General features: G+C 48.8%; 1 protein-coding gene and 1 pseudogene across 1 annotated transcript in view; one reads left to right on the forward strand and one right to left on the reverse strand.

Annotated features, from left to right (window-relative positions):
- Positions 1 to 6,337, forward strand: part of LOC100355590 (beta-1,4-mannosyl-glycoprotein 4-beta-N-acetylglucosaminyltransferase) — a 32,891-nt gene extending 26,554 nt beyond the window's left edge. Inside the window, exon 2 of the mRNA XM_008249796.4 lies at positions 3,813 to 6,337. Coding sequence (XP_008248018.4) covers positions 3,813 to 5,536 — 1,724 coding nt within the window. The 3' untranslated portion in view covers positions 5,537 to 6,337. The remainder of the gene's footprint in view (positions 1 to 3,812) is intronic.
- Positions 6,338 to 8,295: 1,958 nt separating this feature from the next.
- On the reverse strand, positions 8,296 to 20,527 carry LOC100355338 (tubulin alpha-1B chain-like; annotated as a pseudogene).
- Positions 20,528 to 22,376: the final 1,849 nt, after the last annotated feature.

Consider the following 22,376-nt stretch of genomic DNA (forward strand, 5'->3'; position numbering starts at 1 on the left):
AATAAGTTCCTAGTGTTACCCAGCATAGTTGGGTGACATAGTTTACAATAACCTAGTATATATTTTGTGAATAAATAGAAGATAGAAGCTCTTGACCTCCAATAATAAAGTTATCTCAAAGAAGGGAAAATATCATTACCCAAATTTGATAAATACACTTTATAAATATGTGTGGAAATGTCACAATGTAGCCCATAAATATGTAAAATTATTTTAATATAATTTTTAAAATTAAATAGTTGACTCAATATTTTAGATCTTGGCAACAGACAAATACACAACTTGATCTAGTTGTACTGTCTATCATCTCTGAAGGGATTTTTTTAAAACCAACTGTAGAAGAATACACAGAACTAAGAACTCTTCTACTCACTGTTAAGCGTTTTTGCATGTAAAGGACACAGATTAATATCATCTAAGGAAAGAAGCACACAGGGCAGAGTCCAGGAAAAGTACCAGATAGCTTCTAGTTGACCTCTCCTGGTGGTGTCGTGCATGTGTTACTTTCCCAGCATTGAAGTGAGACAGTACTCACAGATGACGTCAACCAGGGAACCCAAGCCTTGACTTCCAGAGCTTTAACTGGAGCTCCACCACATACTTTCCATGATAGATCTTTAGTCTCTGGCTCCTTTCTGTTTTAAAGATTTACTTATTTATTTGAAAGGCAAAAGGACAGAGAAATCTTTCATCCTCTGGTTCACTCCCCAAATGGCCAGGGCTGGGTCTGGCCAAAGCCAGGAGCCAGTTGCTTCATCTGAGTCTCCTACATAGGTGCAGGGGCCCGACATGATTGGAACTTGATTGGAAGTGGAGCAGGCCAGCGCCGCAGCTCACTAGGCTAATCCTCCACCTAGCGGCGCCAGCACACCGGGTTCTAGTCCTGGTAGGGGCGCCGGATTCTTTCCTGGTTACCCCTCTTCCAGGCCAGCTCTCTGCTGTGGCCCGGGAAGGCAGTGGAGGATGGCCCAAGTGCTTGGGCCCTATACCCCATGGGAGACCAGGAGAAGCACCTGGCTCGTGCGTTCAGATCAGCGTGGTGCACCGGCCACAGTGTGCCAGCCGTGGTGGCCATTGGAGGGTGAACCAACGGCAAAAGGAAGACCTTTCTCTCTGTCTCTCACTATCCACTCTGCCAGAAAGAAAGGAAGGAAGGAAGGGAGGAAGGGAGGAAGGGAGGAAGGGGAGCAGCCAGGATTTGAAATGGTACTCATATGGGATGACAGCATTGCGGGTGGTCGCTTAATCCACTGCACAACAATGCCAGTCCCTCCAGCTCTTTTAGAGGCTAACTGTTACTGCAGCCCTCTTCATAAATCACATCATCAGACTTTCTGGGGGCCAGGCTCCAGGGCAAACAAGGTCACTCCTTTAAGGAATGAATTTTCATGGGACTAGAAATCCTCTTCCAATAGCTAAGGGCAATGGCCAGACTTCACTTTGGGTATGGCTACCTTTTCACTACACAGGCTGCCTCCTCATCTCTGCTCAAGGCCCTCTTATAGCACAGTAATCCTATTTGCCTGGGCATCTGGCATACCATATGAGTACCATATGATTACTGGCATTCACATAGCCATCACAGGACATGCATAGTGGTAGCACTATGTGTCTACGCCTAGAACTTGTAGGAGCTGGTGTGGGGTAAAGACAGATTTAAACAGCAAACCCATCCTATGAAGCCATTGCATACATTCCCACACTTTGGTAATAACCTAATTAATCATTTCCCTTCTTGACCCTGTTGTGGGGCTAGCACTGTGGCATAGCAGGTAAAGCCACCGCCTGCAACACCAGCATCCCAAATGCACACCAGTTCAAGTCCCGGCTGTTCCACTTCTAAGACAGCTCCCTGCTAATGCACCTGGGAAAGCAGTGGAAGATGGTACAAGTCCCTGGCTTCAGCCTCGCATAGCCCTGGCTATTGCAGCTATTTGGGGAGTGAACCAGCAGATGGAAGATATCTCTGTGTTTCCCTGTCTCTCTTTGTAGCTCTTCTTTTCAACCAGATGCATAAATCTTTTTTAATAATCCTGTTGTGTGTTGGACTCATTGTGTGTGCCTCTACTGGGTGAAAATCTCAGAGCCAATGGCTCAGATTATGAGCTCAGAAAATGAAACTGCAGGAAATATTAATGTTGCATACACTGAGCCTGGGATTTTGTCATAGCCTGTTTTGAGTTGATCTAACAAAGGCAATGCTCTCTGAGCCAGTTCTTCAGAGAGCCACCTGGCAAGTCAAAGCAAAAAACACAGCTGTTTGAGAATAAGACCTGGTCTGCCTCTTCTGTTGAAAAATACCAGAATGTGGGCTGTTCAGATCTGTAATTGCCACATGGAAGGTGGGATAAGCACAGGTAAATTTAAAAACCACAAAGCTCTCTTACTGAGAATCAGGTACCCCTTTCCTGATTTAGTCTTTACATGTTTTTTGCAAACTTTTGTTTAGCTCATAGAATTCTGATACAGTTGAATCTGATAGTTTTTGCCAGTTTATTTGCTATAGTGTTGGCAGACATACCTTTGGAGCTCTCTACACCATGATGTTTATGATGTCATCTTTGCTCAATTCTGAACCTTGACACTACTATGTATTTGCCTGAAGCCATAATTCAAAATTTAATAGGCATGGAAACGACGTAAGGAATCTATGGGAGCTTTTCTCCACACATTTTCCAATCTTCACATTGCATCCTCCTTCTGCAGTAGAAATGCTTTCTCTTGTGCTCGATGGTGAAATCACAAGAATTCCTTGGTCTGTAATTCTGCATCATGTGGCTACTTATTATATGCCCACTGCTTTTTCTTGGAGGACTAAAATATTTTATTTATGAATTTGATTGTAAGATGATATTTTTGAGTATCAATTTTCAGCTGCCCAAAATAATGAGCTGTGAGTGTTGCAAAGTACTTGTTGTGCATGAGAGTAGATAGTTTTACAATAGGTATTCAAGGTACATGTTGTTATTCTTCCGCTATTTTTATTGTATTCTTCCTAATATTACCATTTTAGTTTTACACATTAATTCCTTTTCATGTTTCATATTCATGACAAAAGGTTTATGCATTATTTACCATCAGTTCTTTTTTTTTTTTTTTTTTTGACAGAGTGGATAGTGAGAAAGAGAGACAGAGAGAAAGGTCTTCCTTTTGCCGTTGGTTCACCCTCCAATGGCAGCCACAGCCGGCGCGCTGCGGCCAGCGCACCGCGCTGATCTGAAGGCAAGAGCCAGGTGCTTCTCCTGGTCTCCCATGGGGTGCAGGGCCCAAGCACTTGGGCCATCCTCAACTGCACTCCCGGGCCACAGCAGAGAGCTGGCCTGGAAGAGGGGCAACCAGGAAAGAATCCGGCGCCCCGACCAGGACTAGAACCCGGTGTGCCGGCGCCGTTAGGTGGAGGTTTAGCCTATTGAGCCGCGGCGCTGACCATCAGTTCTTAAAATGATGTTCTTTAAGTTATTATGAAATAAATATGCATATTTACAATATATTTTATCTTAAAATATGAGATTTTTCTTCTAGTTCATATATATTTTGATGTGATGGTGGACAAACACACTATCAGGCCTCTTAAAATTTACCTAGTGTTTGTGCGTGTGTGATTTTTTTTTCACAGAGCATCTTAAGTAGGGTTCCCTTAACTTGAAATAAACGTAATTATCCTCTGTTGAAGAATTCGAGTCACATTGTATTCAATGTTTTGAGTTTTTGGCTAGGAATTTTTATTTCTTCAATGAAAGTATCATTTTAGTGTTATATTCCTCTTCCAACCTGAGTTAACCTGAAGCCTGTGGTTCTTTATTATCTTTCAGATATCTGTGCTAAAATTGGGATCAAAGAATTTTTACCAGAAGACACACACCACTCGCCTCTGCACGGGTCCCACACGGGCCGTGGATCCCTCCGCACGGCTGGGGTGTGGGAGACCAGGACCCCCGCGCCGCCTGCGATGCGGGGCGCTGGCTGCCAGCACCGGCAGAGCCCGGGATGGGGCGTGAGACTTCGCGGGGGACTGCGGGGGTCGCAGAGCAGACGCTGCAGGTTCTTACTCGCGCTCTGCGTGGCCAGCTTGTGCTTCATCTCCTTCCTGCACTTCAAGGGCCTGTCCTCGGTCCCCTTCCCCTGGAAAGGGGCCTCGCTCTGCCCCGACCTGATGTCCTGCGTGCTCTGGAGCCGCGCCCCCGTCACGCCCGCGGCCGGCAGCCGGCAGGCCATCCCGCTGTACTTCCGCTCGCCCCTGCTGCCACCGGCGCCCCGCAGGGCCAAGGAGCTGCATCGGGTGGACTTCGTGTTGCCAGAGGTCACCAACAAGTATTTCGTGCGCTCCCATGCGGGGGGCGTCTGCTTCAAGCCCGGCACCAGGATGCTGGAGCCCGAAGGGGCCGAAGCCCGCCCTGCTGCGCCGCGGAAAGCTCCGGGGCCGGCGGGCAGCTGCGCGTGCCTGGCCGGCTGGCACGGGCCCAGCTGCGGCGTGCCCGCCATGGTGCACTACTCCAACCTGCCCACCAAGCAGCAGCTGGCGCCCCGGGCCGTGCCGCGCCGCGTCATCAACGCCCTCAACGTCAACCACGAGTTCGACCTGCTGCACGTGCGCTTCCACGAGCTGGGCGACGTGGTGGACGCCTTCGTGGTGTGTGAGTCCAACTTCACGGCCCACGGCGAGCCGCGGCCGCTCAGGTTCCGCGAGATGCTCACCAACGGCACCTACGCCTACATCCGCCACAAGGTGCTCTACGTCTTCCTGGACCACTTCCCGCCCGGCGGCCGTATGGACGGCTGGATTGCCGACGACTACCTGCGCACCTTCCTCACGCGGGACGGCGTGGCGCGCCTGCGCAACGTGCGGCCCGACGACGTGTTCATCCTGGACGACGCGGACGAGATCCCCGCGCGCGACGGCCTGCTCTTCCTCAAGCTCTACGACGGCTGGCCCGAGCCCTTCGCCTTCCACTTGCGCAAGTCGCTCTACGGCTTCTTCTGGAAGCAGCCGGGCAGCCTGGAGGTGGTGTCGGGCTGCACGGTGGACATGCTGCGGGCCGTGTACCGGCTGGACGGCATCCACCTGCGGCGCCACCAGTACTACCACATGCCCGACTTCCGTGCCTACGAGAACCGCACCGGCCACACCCTGGTGCAGTGGGCGCTCGGCAGCCCGCTGCACTTCGCTGGCTGGCACTGCTCCTGGTGCTTCACGCCCGAGGGCATCTACTTCAAGCTCGTGTCCGCGCAGAATGGCGACTTGCCACGCTGGGGCAACTTCGAGGACAAGCGCGACCTCGACTACATCCGCAGCTTGGTCCGTACCGGGGGCTGGTTCGATGGCTCGCAGTGGAAGTACCCACCCGCCGACCCCAGCGAGCACATGTATGCCCCCAAGTACCTGCTCAGGAACTATGACCAGTTCCGCTACCTGCTCGACAACCCCTACCTGGAGCCCCAGAGCTTGGGGGCAGGCGGCCAGCAGAGCTCGGTCCCGACCCCAAGTCACTCGCTGCCAGGGGCAGATTGGACGCCACAGCAAACAAAGGCTGTGTGAGCTTCCAGCACCCACACATGGCAGGATAGGGGTAGGAGCTGCCCGGATGTTATCTTCCTGCACCCTCTTGGCCGCTAGGTGGGTCCTGAGTGGCGGAAGGGGAGAGCTTCTGTCTAATCGCTTGTCAATCAAGGGTCAGCCTTTTTCCTTCAAAAAGAACAGAAAAATCCTTCCTGTAGGAGAGAGAGCAGACCTAGCTGTCTAGGCAGCCCTTTTGCCAATCAAGAATGCTGAAGCTTCGAAATGCCCCTAGGGAATGCATGGTGATCACTGGTAGGGGCAGGGCGGGGGCAGGCTGGGAGAAGGGAGCCTTCAAGAATTGGAAGAAGTAGGGGCAGCAGCCTGGCTGGGGCGAAGCCCACCATTCCCATCCAGGAGCTCCGCACCTGCGGTGGGTTAGGGGGTGTTCCAGGAGGACCCAGGCTGTGAATAGATACATTGGGATTCAGGAGCAAGAGGAGACATCCAGGGGGCCAGCTTAACCTAACAGGTTAAGCCTCTGCCTGGGATACTGGTGTCCCATTTGGGCACCAGTTCATGTCCCTGCCGTTCCCCTGTGATCCAGCTCCCTGCTAATGACCAGGGAAGGTAGCAGAGGAGGCCCAAGTGCTTGGGGCATCTGCCACTCCCATGGGAGACCCAGATGAGGCTCCTGGCTCTTAGCTTTGACTTGGCCAGCCCTGACCATTACAACCATTTGAGGAGGGAACCAGTAGAAGGAAGACCTGTGTGTGTGTGTGTGTGTGCCTCCCTCTCTGTAGCTTTGACTTGTAAATAAATAAAATCTTTATTTAAAAAAAAGGAGATGCCTAGGAGTGGAGGGAATGAGAAGGCGTCCAGCTGGAAAAGGTACTGGTGGAGGTTTTGCCTGTCCTCGGAAGTGCTGGGCCCAGGGAGCTGAGGACTCCACCCTCCTGCCCCACAGGACGTCCCTCTGCTGGGAGCATCTGCTGGATTCTGTGCTCCCCACCTTCCCTTGTGTGAGCTGACACGGGCCCTGGGCTTGGGGAGTCCTGGGGACTCTTCCTTTTTGTTCCAAAGTTGGCCTCCACATTCTTTCCATTTATATTTCTGTCTCAGTCCTTGCAAGGCCACGAGTTGGGCTCTCAGGGTGGGATGGGAGCTGCATAGTAGGGGGCACCTGGAGAGCAGTGGGGAAGAAGACTGACAGGAGGCTTCTGCATCGTTCTGCTTCTCCCCCTCCCTCATCCCTTCCCCTGGGCCACACAGCCCCAGCGTCTGCTGTGCCCCTCTTTGGTCAGGAGGGGGTCATGAATTGGTCCTGGGCCAAAGAAAGGACATTAAGGCCTTTTGGTTTGCCTTGTGGGGGGCAGGGGATGTGTTTGCTGGAGCACATTCTAAGATGCTGTACTTAAGAGAACAGGGGTTTGTGCAACAGCACAAAAGCTTGTTTCTAACTCCGTTGTCTACAGAGAGATGGCCCCAAGCTAGAAGCACCACTCTGCTTTCCTTCGTACACACTCTAAATCTGAGTACAGAGTGGCTGCTTCTGCTCCCATCATCACGTGTGCCATCCAAGCCTGGAAGAAGACAAGAAAGGCAAGGGAAGGATACACCCTTTCCTGATAAGGGCATGAGGCTGAAAGGGCAGAGTTACTTTTGTGGCAACTCACTGGCCAGGACTTAGTCATTGAGCCACCAGGAGCTGCACTGGTCACTGGAAGATAGAGTCTAGCTGAGATGCCGTGTGCCCCGTCCCATGGTGGAGATTCTCTTGTTAATGCAGGAGAAGAGAATGGATGTGATAGACAACTAGCACATCTGGCTGGCATAGGAGGAGGGGAAGGGGTAGAAATTGACTGTTTCAGTCGCAGGATCCTGCTCTCATGTTCAGAGCTCCTGGAACAAGCTGCCCCTGCTCCTCTTGCTGTGCCCATCCAAGGTTAGTGTGCAGAGAGAGCCTGCACTTGTTGGGAAAATGGGTGCGCCCCCTCCCTAGGGTCCTCAGATGCCCCCAGGGATGCTGGGGTGTCAGGCTGCTCTGTGGAATGGTCTGTGACTGTGTGCACGTGTGCATACGTTTATGGGCATGGGCGCATGCTTGGCTGTGTATTTGTATGTATTTTGAGGCATCTCTGTAAATAGATGCTTGTGTGTGGATGTGGGAGCCTGGCCCAGGTCTCTTCCTCCCTGGGACCTGGAGCCTGTGCCCACACCTTTGAGATGCCCCTAAGTGCCTGGAGCAGAAAGCCCTCAAGAAGCCGAGAGGATGGAGTCAAGGGCTGCAGAGCCTGTGAGCCAGGGGCTGGGGGCGGGGGTATGAGACATCCTCCCACCCTTCTGAGGGCCCTGCTCCTGAGAGGCCACCACCTCCCCTGCCCCTCTTGGCCCCAGCCACATCTCCCCCAATGTTGCTGCACTTCTTGTGGGACTTTTCTGGTGTTTTAGGAGGGGTTTATCAGCCAGGAGAGGAGGGCGTCTCCCTTGTAATAGCTCTGTCTAGGGGAAGTACCAGGTGAGGTGGGGTGGGGCCCTGGCTTCACAGCAGCCTCTGCTGGGCAGGCAGGGAGCAGGAGGCTTCCTGAGGAGACTCCCTGGCCCCACTCTTCTCTAGCCAAGGGGATGCCGCCGAGGGAGCCCCTCCCTTGAAGTCACAGTAGCCTCCCCCTCTGCTTCCTCTCGGGACTGAGAGATGGCTCCAGAAGGCAGGGTGTCCATAACCGACTCTGGGTCAGTCCAGGCCAAGTTGCCCTCCAGAGTTCAACCAATGGACAGGCAGGCCCTCTGTGATAGCTTCCTCACCCTGTGCCCTTGGCACGCTCAGCTGCCATGGGGGCGTCCACTCTCCAGGCTGGCAGGTTCCCTGGCCTCCAGGTCACTGGCTCAGGGGTAGGGGATGGAAGCTGGGAGAAGCTCAGATCTGCCAGGTTCTTCTTTGCTTTGCAGAGCCCGTGCGACAGGGCATACTCATTGTTAGGTTTAGGATCTTGGGGTTCGAAGGCAAGGAGGTGGCTAGTTAGAGCAGACTTTATTCTAGGTGGCACAGAAATGGGGGAGACAGTGGACATTGAGCTGCCCAGACAGAGGGTGGGGGTTTGCAGCCAGGCTTCATTCTGTCTGAGCAGCAGGCAGCTTGTTTGGGGAGGTGCAGAGCGCCACAGGGACCTTGAGAAGCTGGGTGGAGATGTGCAGAGAGGCTCCTTGGTGAGGTCTATAGTGCGTTGTCTTAGCGGTTTTCCAGAGCAATCAACGTTCCAGTAGGTTTTACGTGAACTATCTGCACCCAGTGTCGTTAGGCCCAGCGTTCTAACATTCATGGCTCCACAAGTGGAGAGGACAGTGTCAGACGTGAGGGCCCCAATGCAGGGCTGACGTGATCCACATAGAATCACAACATACACTGGGACATTGAGGAGCAAGGGACCCCAGGCCACTCCTCCACTATGGAGGGAGACCACCCTGACCTTGCTATGTTCAAAACTTTTCCCCCAGGAATCACTGGCCCATGACCCCTGGTCCCAAGGGGGCCTGTCTGTGCCATGTGTCCAGGGAGTGCAGCCCTGTCCCTCCGTGGGTCACACTGATTCCCGGGGTAGGCATGGGTCGAGGCGGGAAGACAGGACTTGTCCCCAACACAAGGCAGGGCCCTAGGAAGTGTGTAATCTAAGGACATCATTGGTTATATAGCATTACTATTCCCATTTTTAAATTGTAATTAGTTTTTAACATTCAATATGATTCGTAGATGGAAGTCTAAGAAGTTAATGATATTCCCCTCCTCCCTCCTATTCTCTTTCCTTCTACTCTTCTGTTTTGTTTTGTTTTGTTTTGTTTTTTTTTTTTTAGATTTTATTTCTTTATTTGCAAGTCAGAGTTACACAGAGAGAGGAGAGGGAGGGAGGGAGGGAGGGAGGGAGGGAGGGAGGGAGGGAGAAGAGAGGAGAGAGAGAGAGGTCTTCCATCCATTGGTTCACTCCCCAGTTGGCTGCAATGGCTGGAGCTGCACCGATCCGAAGCCAGGAACCAGGAGCTTCTTCTGGGTCTCCCACGTGGGTGCAGGGGCCCAAATACTTGGGCCATCTTCTGCTTTCCCAGGCCATGGCCTGGGAAAAGCAGAGGAGCCCATATGGGATGCTGGCACTGCAGATGGTGGCTTTACCCACTATGCCACAGCACTGGCCCCTGCATACATTCTTAAATAATTTATTTTTTTTTTTTGTAAATGGTTGGGTTTCGTTTCACCTTTAAAGGATGCTTAAAGCAGAAGATAATGATAAAAGCAGCTACCCTCTTCTCTCCTGCTCTCTGCTCTCTCCTGCTTGCTCTCTCTTCTCTCGTCTCTTCTCTCCTCGCTAGCTCCTCTCCTCTATGTCTCTCTCATACTCTCCTCTACTTTTTTCCCTCTTCACCCCTTCCCTCCGGTCTGCTGGATTTTCCCCAATAAACTCTTTCCCTTAAAAAAAAAAAAAAAGCAGCTACAAAGTCGAGCAGGAGGAGAAGACGACAAACACAAAGAATTACACAAACCAGTGATGCTAGTAAGAGATAAGTGCTGTAACATTGAAGATTTTGATTTCAGGGAAGTCTGGCAAAGTGTTCATGAATTTGAGCAAAAGCGTGTCTGTGAAGAAATTTTAAGAGAGTGCTTATGAGAGAGAACCTGAATCTCACTGGTGGACAAGATCAACAAGACAGCAAATCCTGGATTAATTTTCATTTAAAGCTGAGGGTTTCTGTAAGAAAACAATGTTTCAAATGTGGGAAGTCTTTCATGAGAATTTTTTTTAACAAAGCAAGATTTATTTAAGTCAAAAGGCTCCTGGAAACAGTAGGCAGGAGGGGGAATTCCAAGGGAAGCAAACCCGGGAAATTAGTCAAAGTGGGGTCTTCTAAGCACAATTCAGGGGAGGAACAGAACCCGCCAGAGAGCCAGAACTGTAATCCTGTCTGGCCTGCTCCTGATAAAACAGAAAAAAACAACAGAAGGGTGGAATTGCTAATTTCATCTTTCTATCCTCAAAATAGAACCAGATGCTCGGAGCAGGTGAGACGCACTGTGGTCTTGCTAAGGCAGCTTCTGGGGAAAAGCAAGCATTCTGTCCCTCTTAAAGGGACCTGACCTACCTGCTAGTAAACCATCTAACTCCTCACCCTGAGACACCTTGTGGTCACCATGAGAGGAGGAGGCCAACGCTGGTTTGCAGAGCAGAGAAGCTTGTTCTCCTGGGTCTAGAGGCAAGAGCACAGGCTTTCCTCCCACTGGGAGGACCACCACGGGGCTCGTAGGTACATCTGGTTTGTGTTACCAGAGCCTGTAGGGAGAGCCCGGGGACCCTTCAGTCATGTGTGGGACATCTATCTTGGCCTCCACAGGCAGTCAGATCTCCAGTGACTAATGCAAGTAGAACGTGTCCCCTTGTGTGTGGGGGGGTCCTTTTCAACAATCCTTGGTGAAGTGTCCACTGCCTTTGCAGTGAAAGCACTTGGGAGGCCCCTGCATTTCTCACTGGAGCTAAGACTGGGAGCACACCCCTTCTCTTATCCCTTTGTCCCTGGTGGTGGGTCCCCTCCTGACCTCTTATAAAAAAAATCTGGGCCCCCAGCACTGGTATCCCATATAAACACTTAGTTCGAGTCCCAGCTGCCCCACTTCTGATCCAGCTCCCTGCTGATGTGCCTGGGAAAGCAGTGAAAGATGGCCCAAGTGTTTGGCCCCGTCACCCATGTGGGAGACCCCAAAGAAGTTCCTGGCTTTGGCCTGGCCCAGCCCTGTCCATTGCACCCCTTTGGGAAGTATTGGGGAGTGAGCCAGCAGATGGAAGATCTCTGTCTGTCTCTCTCTCTCTCTCTGTCCCTCCCTCCCTCTTCTCCTCTCTAACTCTGCATTTCAAATTAAAAGAAAAAAATCTTAAAGTCACCTGTACTTTTATAGAGTCATGTTCTAATGGAGTATTTTTTTTTTAAATATTTAGCCAGAAGCCTCTTCCAGGTCTCCCATGTGGGTGTAGGAGCCCAAGCATTTGGGCCATCTTCTGCTGTTTTCCCAAATGCACTAGCAGGGGGCTGGATTGGAAGTGGAGCATCTAGGACTCGAACCAGAACCATATAAGATGAGGGTGCTATAAATGGCAGCTTAACCCCCTACGTTACAGCGCCAGCTCCGAGCATGTTTCTTTAAAGTCTCCCTCAAATGTTCTGAGAAGGTGGAAGGATTTTCCTGTGGCCCTTGATTTATCAGGAATAGTTTAGCACAAAAAGAAGCCTGGACTTAAGGGACCCCAACTCACTTAGTCTAACTTTTTTCATCCTCTAGCTTGTAACCAGGCAAGGAATGGTGCAGAAAAAGATCATTTCCTTTAAGCTCAGTGGGTCAAAGGAATCCCAGTGTCTGAGGATGCGCCCCAAGAAGTGTTTGTGGTAAATTATTTGTTTCCTATCTGGACTGAGAAGATAAAAAGAGCACCATCCCTCACTTGTCTCTCCTGAGTTTCTGACACCTCTCAAAACTCTCTTGCCACCTGTGGCATTCAAATGTGCACTGAAGCCCACAGGGAGAAATCTGTTAACAAACACACACACACACAAAACAAAACATAGTCTATGTGGGAAACCTGTACAAAGGGAGTACAAATATATTATGGGAACATGGAATTAAGAGATAACTTTTGTCTTTTTTTCCCTCAAAAAAGATTTATTTATTTGAAAGTAAGAGTTACACAGAGAGATCTTCCATCCACTTGTTCACTACCCAAGTGGCCATAATGGCCAGGATGGGGCCAGGCCAAAGCCAAGAGCTAGGAGCTTCTTCTGGGTCTTCCATGTGGGTGCAGGGGCCCAAGCTCTTGGATCATCTTCCACTGCTTTCCCAGGCACATTAGCAGGGAGCTGAATCAGAAGTGGAGCATCTGGGACTCAAACTGGCACCCATATGGGATGCTGGTGCTGCAGATGGCGACTTAACCCCACTACACCACAGTGCCAACCCTGATAAGTACATTTTGATGAAAAAAAAAGAATTGAAATCCATATCTTGTTTCTATGTGACATGCATTTCCACAAACTTTTGAAATATTTTCAAATATGAAATGTTTTGAAAATGGATTTTGTTTACATTTTCAGTCACAGCAGGCTGAACTGCAGATTTCAAACTGAAAATTTATGACTTAATCAAATTGAGAAGTATACCCAAGCTTGATTCTCAATTGTGGATTTTCCCCAAGCGTTAAAACAGATATTTATAATACATATGGGAATGTTTTCATCTATCCTTCATTGCTTACAAGCAGCAGAAAACACATTAGAGAAAAACATTACAAATGTAATGAACAGAGAAAACTGTTTGCCAGTGAACTTAAGTTCACCCTGGTTATTGGCAAATTCATTCTGAGAGACATGACAGATATATGGACTTTTAGGCTATTCTTAAGTCTCATGAAACATCAGCTATTGTACACCAGAGAGAAATCTTTGTTAGGTAATACACACACACACACACACACACACGCACGCACGCACAGATGAGGATACTTCCAAAAGTTCATGGATGATAGAATTCATGATAAGATTAATTGGGTGCAAAAAATTTTGAAATCTATGTAGAATCTCTTTATTTCCATTTTATTTGAAGGGGTTGTGTGTGTGTCATGGAGGAGAAATAGGAGAGAATGAGAGACCTTTCATCTCCTGGTTGGTTTTCTCCTCAAATGACTGCAACAGCCAGGCTGGGCTAAGGTGAAGCCAGGAGCCTGGAACCCCATCTCTCCACTGCAGTCTTCCACATGGGTGGCTGAGGGCCAAACACTTGAGCCATCATGTATTACCTCCCAGGCTGTTCATTAGCATGCAGCTGGATTGGAAGTACAGGAGGGGGGATTCAACCCGGCACTCCAATATGGGATGCCACTGTCCCAAGTAGCGGCTTAGCCAGACGCACCACAACTGCCCCATAATCTACATCAATTGACAGAATTTTTTTTTGTTTGGTCTCTTAGTGAAACTGACGATTTTGGAGCTTATGCTATTCTGTTCAATATCCTCCTGTGGATTTCTCTGACTTTTCCATCATTCTTAGTCTCAATTTCAACATTTGAGAATTTTTACACAGAGAAAATCACATGACTCTTAGTGCATCACATCAGAGGCACATGATACACATATTTTTTACTAATGGTGATGAGTTGTTTTATTTGGTTGTGATGCTGTCTACTAGAGTTATTCATTTGTATGTGTGCTTTTGACCCTTTATGTTTTATAAGAAATCACTAAGTGATACTTTGATTTGTCCAATTTATTTTAGCATGGACTCAAACTATTTTTATATGAATTGAACATCATACTCTTTTGAAAACTTGTAACATTCTGCTATCATTTAAAAAAATTGTTTCCTTAAAGTTTTCCCTTCAAGGGCCAGCACTGTGGCATAGTAGGTTAAGCCTTGGCCTGCGGCACTGGCATCCCATATGAGTGCCAGTCTGAGTCCTGGCTGCTCCACTTCTGATCCAGCTCCCTGCTGATGGCCTGGGAAAGCAGTGGAAAATGGCCCAAGTGCTTGGGTCCCTGCACCCACATGGGAGACCTGAAAGAAGCTCCTGGCTCCTGGCTTCAGATTGGCCCCGCTCCAGCTGTTGTGGCCATTTGGGGAGTGAACCAGTGGATGGGAGACCTCTCTCTGTGTCTGTCCTCTCTCTGTAACTGCCTTTCAAATAAATAAAATAAATGCATTTTTTAAAAAGATTTACAGGTGCACATGGAAAGATCAGACATAGTCATAATTGAGTGAGGAAAACTAGTGGCTGTCAGCTAATGTTGAAATGTTGAAGTTGGCCAGCACCACAGCTCACTTGGCTAATCCTCTGCCTGCGGCACCAGCACCCCAGGTTCAAGTCCTGGTTGGGGCGCCAGATTCTGTCCCGGTTGCTCCTCTTCCAGTCCAGCTCTCTGCTGTGGCCCGGGAAGGCAATGGAGGATGGCCCAGGTCCTTGGGCCCTGTACCCGCATGGGAGACCAGGAGGAATTATCTGGCTCCTGGCTTCGGATCAGCGCAGCGTGCTGGCTGCAGTGCGCCAGCCGTAGTGGCCATTTGGGGGGTGAACCAATGGAAAAGGAAGACCTTTCTTTCTCTCTTTCTCTCTCTCTCTCTCACTGACTCTGCCTGTCAAAATAAAAAAAAAAAAAAAAAGAAAAGTTGAAGTCCTGTGATTATGATGACTTGCAGGGCTGAAAGGAATAGAAAATTAGTATGCTTTTCCTTTCTCCTCACTCTGTCATTCAAAATAACCCACACCAACTTGTCATAATCCTTCTCTGGCACAGTCATGTACTCACAAGCCTCAGAAAACTCTTCCTCTCTATCCTCTCACCCATGTACCAGTGAACAAGGGTCTGCTTGGCATACATCAGGTCAAACTTGTGGTCCAGGTGAACCCAGGCCTCAGCAATGGCTGTGGTGTTGCTCAGCATGCATAGCGCTTGCTGTACCTTGGCCAGTTCTCTATCAGGACCACAGCGGGAGGCTGGTAATTAATGCCAACCTTGATCCAGTGGGGCACCAATCCACAAACTGGGTGCTGCGCTTGGTCTTCATGGTGGCAGTGGCAGCATTGACATCTCTGGGAATCATGTCACCATATAACTGTAACGGAGGCATCCGGCCTTCCCTTTCATGCCTTGGATGACACGGGCCAGCTACTGGTGTTGTGAATTAGCTGTGATTCATAAATAATGGGAACTTCAGTCGCCTCCCGAGAGGAAATGCCTTGGAATGGCAGACCTCACATCCAATAAGGAGAGAGTATTCAGCCATCAGCTGGGGGCAGCTGAGCTCCATGGTCAGGAAGCCTCCACCTGGCTGACTCTCTGGATCTTCCAGATGGACCATCATTGGAACACAGTTTGAGGATCTACTCGATTGTTAATTAACTGGACTCATTATTTTTTCTAACCTCCACCTGCAGCAGCCCTGGCCCTTTAAAAACCCTTGGAAGGAAAAGCACACTTAGGATCCAGAGATCATTCTTTCTTCAACCTTTTCCTCTTATCAACTGTGTTCTCAGGCGAATTGACTGTCCAGTGGAGAGCAGCAAGGGCTTGAATATTCTGTCCAGTAACAACCATGATACAAAAGGCAGCAAGCCACATATTTATCATGGTAAAGGTCACATTTCACCATCTCAGATCAAGCACGGATGATCTCTGCTACAGAAAGCCGTTTGTGGTAGGCTTTCTCAGCAGAGATGAAAGGAGCAGATGTAGCCAAGGGGAAGAGGATGTGGGGATAAGGCACCACCAGGCTGGGCTGGAATTATGTCAGGTTAACATTCAAGGTTCTGTCAAATCAAAGAGAAGCAGTAATGGAGGACACAGTCCAGAGAATTAGGTGGCTCAGCTTGCTGTAGTTTGAGTGTTCAGTATAGAGATTTCTACAACATGCCACGGATGACCTTATTGTCTACTATGAGGCACATGAAGGTGAAGTTGTAGGACTGCACTACAGCTGTGGAAACCAGGGGGATTGGGTAAATTAAATTCCAGCCTGGCCTTCTTGCCTTAATGAGCAGAGAGCTGTTCCATTAGCAGGGAGGTAAACCCAGAACCAGTTTCTCCACTGAAGCTGTGCAAAACCAAGAAGCCCTGAAAGCCTGTGTAGTGGCCAGCCAGCTTGAGAATTTGGTTCAGGATGAGGTCAATGACCTCCTTGTTAACTGTGTCCATGGGCATAGTTATTGGCTTCATCTTCCTTGCCAGTGATGAGCTGCTTGGGGTGAAAGTGTTGGTGGTAGGTGCCAGTTTGAATTTCATCAATGAGCATGAATTCCAGGTCTACAAACATTTACCTGGGCACATGCTTGCCAGCACCAGTCTCACTGAAGAAGGTGCTGAAGGTGTCAGCCTCTCCCTCAGTGGTCTTTTCACTTGGCATCTGGCCATCGTGTTGAATGCCATCTTCCAGGCAATAAAGTTCCTAGTTGGAATTGATGATCTGGACACTAGCCTTACTGACTTGGATGGAGATACACACCATGGCTACAAGTTAGCAGGCAAAGTCAAAGGCAACAGGAGAAGATCATGGGTCCTGGTTACTGTCGCCAAGCTAAAAGTCAAGGTAAGTAACACATTCTTTGCTATCTTTTAGATGAACATTAGTTTTATTCCTCTGCAAATAAGAGGTTTCTCCTTTCTCCCTTCTGCAATGACTTCATGGATTTTTGCTCCTGGTATGTCATATAATAGTACTGCAGTTTATTCTCATGTGATCAGATTTTCCATTGAGAGGTTCTTCAGCCTGGTCTCATTGCTTTTATTATTGGTTAGAATACACACAAAACATAGCATTCATCATGCCAGAAAGTACAAGTCAGTACCGTTTGCTGCATTCACAATATCATCCAACCATCACCACTAGGAACAGAATACTTCTGTCACCCCACAAGGAAACCCACTGTCCATTCAGCATCCATTCTGCCTTTACTACCCACACCCTCAACCCCCCGCCATAGACCCTGGATATGAGGTGTACTAAAAGAAAGGTCAAAGAGCTGTTGAATGCTCAGCTAAGGTTTTGACTGCTATCCTCTGCCAAATGTTCAGTTTCAGGGGTTTGGGAACATTTCATATAAGTAAGATACTTGAAAGTGGGAACTTCCAACTCTCCTGTCCCCACCCCTGACTTCGGGGAGGGGTGGGAGCTGCAGATTGGGGTTAGTGATCAATAGCCAATGATTCAGTCAGGCATGGCTACATAATGAAGCCCTCCTAAATGCTAGCTTAATTTGAAGTTACAGATCACCCAAACAGGAGCTGTGGAAGCCAAAGGGACAAGGAATAATAGTGGCTTCCCTGAGTTTTGGGTCTCTGCTTCTAAAGGCTCTGTGTCCCATGAAATTTGATGAAACAGGTCTGCTATGCTTTTCTCCTGTGATCCTGTCTTGTATTAAAGAAGTGTCAGCCGTGACCCTTATGAAGGGTAAGGAATGGTTTCACACTCTTCCTCCCTACAGTCCTACATTCCCAAGCTCATGCATGACTTTTATCCAGAACGCTGAGCTTTCACTTTTCCTTCCCTCCAGTGTCAACCCCAAGGTACACAGAGGCCTTAGAACTGCATAGCCTCTGGTAGGAACACGGAAACAGGCGAGAAGTGGAAGGCATTAGCTTTTGTTGGCAGAGAAAGTTACCTCAGTTGTTTTGTTTTGAGCAAGCTCTCCAAGGTGGGCTATAAGAGCCCGAGTTACATGTGACATAGGAGCAAAGAGATCTTATAGGAAATTGAGAGGAAATGGATCTTCATGGGTGGATTCTTGCAAGACTAGACTCTGAGGGAGCGTCTGAGGAATTAGGATGCAACATCAGATGCTCTATGCCTGTAATGGGAAGGCTCAGCCACATATGGTGATTTGTAGCTACCAAATCCCATCACATGCAGCATCCCCTAAGACACATCGTGCAGGCCAGGAGCCATCTCAAAGGAACAGTGCCCAGTTGACGCTTGGAAACTCTTCAAAGCTAACCAGTAGCCCTCCAGTACTTCTCACGCCACCTACTGACTGGTAGGACACATTACAGGCCACCGCCCTTTAGTTTCCATGACCAGCCTACCACATTCTGGGAGAACTGTCCCAGGTTCTGATTCCTTTTTTACTGGCCGCCCCATGAGGGCTCTCCTTTTTCGGAGAGTCAGGCTCAAAAGCTGAGATCCTCAGGGGTTGGGGGCCTGAGGCCCTATGCAAAGGGCAATCAAAAGGGTAATCCTTGGAGAGCCCAGGGCTGAACAGTCAAGCACCTAATGCTCAGTGTTTCACCTTTGTTCTTATGTGTCATGCCACTCTGACACAGAAAGACAAAGAATAGGGTGCTGCTACTCAGTTCTCACTGTCTGCTCTAAGCAAATTGCAGATATTTATTAACCTATAAATACATTGGGTTTTTGTCACCAAGTTAATAAAGGCCTGTATTGTTTCCATATCACTCATTTGCAAAGTAGATTTTAAAATGTATTTTCATCCTTTTCCTTCCTGCAGAAACTCAGAGAAGGCTGATCTACATGTGATCCTCAACTGGGTTTTCACCCATGGGCCTTTGCTGTGATCTGATGGAGCATAAATGCTCCATGAGACAGGATTCTTCTCCCTTCATCCACAGCTTCATCTCTCACTCAGGAGCAGATGCTTTAGAGGCTTCTGCATTGCTCTTCAGATCAGCATCATCACAAATCTTCGCTCAGAGCCCTGACACGGGAAAGTGAGTTGTGAACAAGTGATGAACTCTGTTCTCTTGCAGTAATCCCATGTGCTCTTTTTTTAAGTTTGCTTTTTTTAAAGATTTTTTGAAACTTATTTGAAAGGCAGAGTTTCAGAAAGAGAGGGAGGAGACACAGATCTCCCATCAGCTGGCTCACTCCCCAAATGGCTTCAATGGCTGGGAATGGGTCAGGATGAAGCCAGGAGCCAGAAGCTCCTTCTGGGTTTCCCATGTGGGTGCAGGAGACCAAGCACGTGAGCCATCCTCCATTGCTTTCCCAGGAGCATTACAAGGGAGCTGGATTGGAAGTGGAGCAGCCGGGACTTGAACCCATATGGGATTCTAGTATTGCAGGCAGAGGCTTAATACACTATGCCACAATGATTGCCCTGTTAATACTTTCCTCTCCAGGACCACTGAAACACTAGAATTCTTGGTGCCTCCCACAACACCTACAGAGGTTGCAAGCTCTGGACAGAGCTCTGTTCCTCCTCACTCTGGCCTCTTTCCCTGCCTTTCATTCGCAAGAAGAATGACAGTCCATCTTCTCCTGAGTCTGGCCTCAGGTATCTATTCACACTGCTATTATTGATGCACTACAGTAAGAACAGGCACGTGGCAGCTCACGCTGGTGGCAAGGCCTAGAGTTCTCTTACGACTTTGATTTCCCCAAACAGTGACAAAACTTCTTCTTCTCTAGAAGATAGACAGGAGAAATTGCAGTCTACACTGGAGGTAGAGAACAGAAAACTGTGCTATGTGGAATCTGGCTTGAGTTCAGCCATAGGGCTCCAAGTATCCTCAGGAAAAAAGAAACACTTGCGCGAGGCGCTCTGTGGCTGGCACTGCTGTGTGGACCATGACAGTGTGCATCCAGGACAAGAGTTCCATGCCGACATCACAGTGAGATGGAACCGTATGGCAGGTTCTTGGGAGCAGGTGAGACATAACAGGGAAGACCTACGTCCTGTCTTGATGTCTGTCATCCAGGCGGTCCCACCATGTATCCAGAACCAACTCAACCCTTCCAGTCTTCTCTGGGTCTCCATTTACTCCACTTTCATCCTCTCATTGTATCAGATGCATGCTTTGGCACAACTCTATTTATTATATTTTACCGAGGTATCAGATGGGTCTTGTATTACTTAGAGAACTGGGTGCTAACCCCAATCTATAGCCCTGACCACGTAGGGTTTTCCCACCAACGTTGGCTAATTACACATTTCTGTCCTCAGGATCTGCTATGCCCCCATCCATGCTTCCATGTGAAGTATGCCTTCTCTTAAAATTAACACAGACATACAACTCAGCCCTCCTGGTATCCCCAAAAGAAACCGTGGTCACAGAAGAGCCTAGGGAGCCATTTGGTCTTCATTAATGACTCTGTACAGCTGAGGCTCAGGGAGAGCAACGCCGTCCAGCTCCAAGGGGAACGATTTAATGACCTCATAGTAATTATGGTTCTATCAAGTCCCTTATAGGCTGCTCTCTGCCAGTAAGGGCTTGTAGCTCTTCCCCTCTACTCCTGTAGTTCCTACTCCTCTCTCCTGATCCATCTCTCCCCCAAGCATCTTAAATCCTCTGTGTTTACATATAAAGCCTGCTGTCTCAGATCTGTTCCCCAATATGGACACTTAAACCCATCTTGATTTGGAATATGAGCCTTTTCACTAACATAATACAACTTAACAGAACAGTAGTTCATTATATATGGCAATACAGTATTATTTTTAAGCCACTTCAGTGAAATATGAATTATGTTAAAATATTTATCCAATGTATACAACTTTTATTTTTTTAAAGATTTATTTATTTGAAAGGCAGAGTTAGAGAGAGGCATACAAGGGTGGGAAAGAGAGAGAGAGAGAGAGAGAGAGCAAGAGAGAAAGAGGGCTTCCATCCACTGGTTCACTCCCCAAATGGCTGCAATGGCCAGAGCTGGGCTGATCCGAAGCCAGGAGCCAGGAGCTTCTTCCGGGTCTTCCACATGGGTGCAGGGGCCACCTTCCACTGCTTTCCCAGGCCATCAACAGGGAGTTGGATGGGAAGTGGAGCAGCCAAAACTTGAACTGGCGACTACATGGGACGCTGGCATGCAGGCAGCAGCATTACTTGCTGCACCATAGCGCTGGCCACCAATGTGTACAACTTGATATGTTTGGAGATGAGTACCGTCCATGAAACTATTATTACACTCAATGCCATAAGCTTATCCATCCCCCCCAAAAGTTAGCTACCACTCCCTTGTTTAAAAAAAAAAAGTTCTTGGGGCCTGCACTGTGGTGTAGTGAGTAAAGCTGCTGTCTGCAGTGCCAGCATTGGTTTGAATCCTGGCTGCTCCACTTCCGATCCAACTCTCTGGTATGGCCTGGGAAAGCAGTAGAAGATGACCCAAGTCCTTGGGCCCCTGAACGCATCTGGGAGACCTGGAAGAAGCTCCTGGCTCCTGGCTTCAGATCGGCACAGCTCCTGCCATTGGGGCCATTTGGGGAGTAAAACAGCAGACAGAAGACCTCTCTATCTCTGTTTCTGCCTCTCTAACTCTGCCTTTCAAATAAAACAGATAAATCTTAAAAAAAAAAAAAAGTATAAAGTTTCATGACATACAAATTCAGTGTCCATATATAAAGTTTTGGGAGATGGAGTCCCAGGTGTTATTTTCTATGGCTATTTTCACACTACAGAGATACAGTTGAGTTACTGTGACAAAGACTGAATTGGCCACAAAGCTGAAGGTTTTTACTGTTTGGTTATTTACAGGAAGTTTGGCAATTCCCTTGTCTAGATTGCTCTACGCCAGATGTGGGAAATTCACAAACAGCAAATCTTAATTAGGCTCTTTTGTCAAACGACTTATTCCTCCAAATTTGTTCAATTGCTCAAGTACTTTAGAGTCTCTTTTTATTTTTTTAATTTTTTTGTTTGTTTGTTTTAGATTCATTTATTTTACTTGAAAGTCACAGTTACACAGAGAGAGGAGGAGAGGCAGAGAGAGAGAGAGAGAGAAAGAGAGGTCTTCCACCCGCTGGTTCACTCCCCAGATGGCCACAAGGGCCAGAGCTGGGCTGATCCAAGCCAGGAGCCTCTTCGGGGTCTCCCATGTGCGTGCAGGGGCCCAAGCTTCCGCTGCTTTCCCCCGCACATTAGCAGGAAGCTGGATGGACATGGAAGAGCAGCCAGGACTTGAACCGGTGTCCGTATGAGATGCTGACGCTGCAGGCCGCAGGTTACTGCACCACAGCGCTGGCCCCGTAAGTACAATTCTTGGGTCATTTTATGAAAGCTGAGTCAGTCAAGCAGGACGTTGGAGCGAGACGGCGCAGGTTCAAAGCCCGGCGCCACCACCACCATCCACGCAGAGGAGGACTTGGGGTTCGGCGGCCCCACCTGTGATGTGCGGGTGACACCACTGGTCCTTTACCGATGTCGGAAGGCGTGAGGGTCAGACGCGCCAACTCCCTACCGCAGCTCTCACCAGCGCCCTGATGCTCAGCCGCACAGCTGCTTCCGAAGCGCTTTGATTCGGCAGTTTGAAGTCAAGGGTTTCTGATTTTTGTGGCATTTCATGGGCCTTTGAAAATTCCTACTTTTAAGCACTTAACAGGTTCCGAGCCCAGCGTCCCAGGCAGCCCGACACCGGCTC

This window comes from Oryctolagus cuniculus, chromosome 18 (assembly GCF_964237555.1).
Source record: "Oryctolagus cuniculus chromosome 18, mOryCun1.1, whole genome shotgun sequence".
Lineage (NCBI taxonomy): Eukaryota > Metazoa > Chordata > Mammalia > Lagomorpha > Leporidae > Oryctolagus > Oryctolagus cuniculus.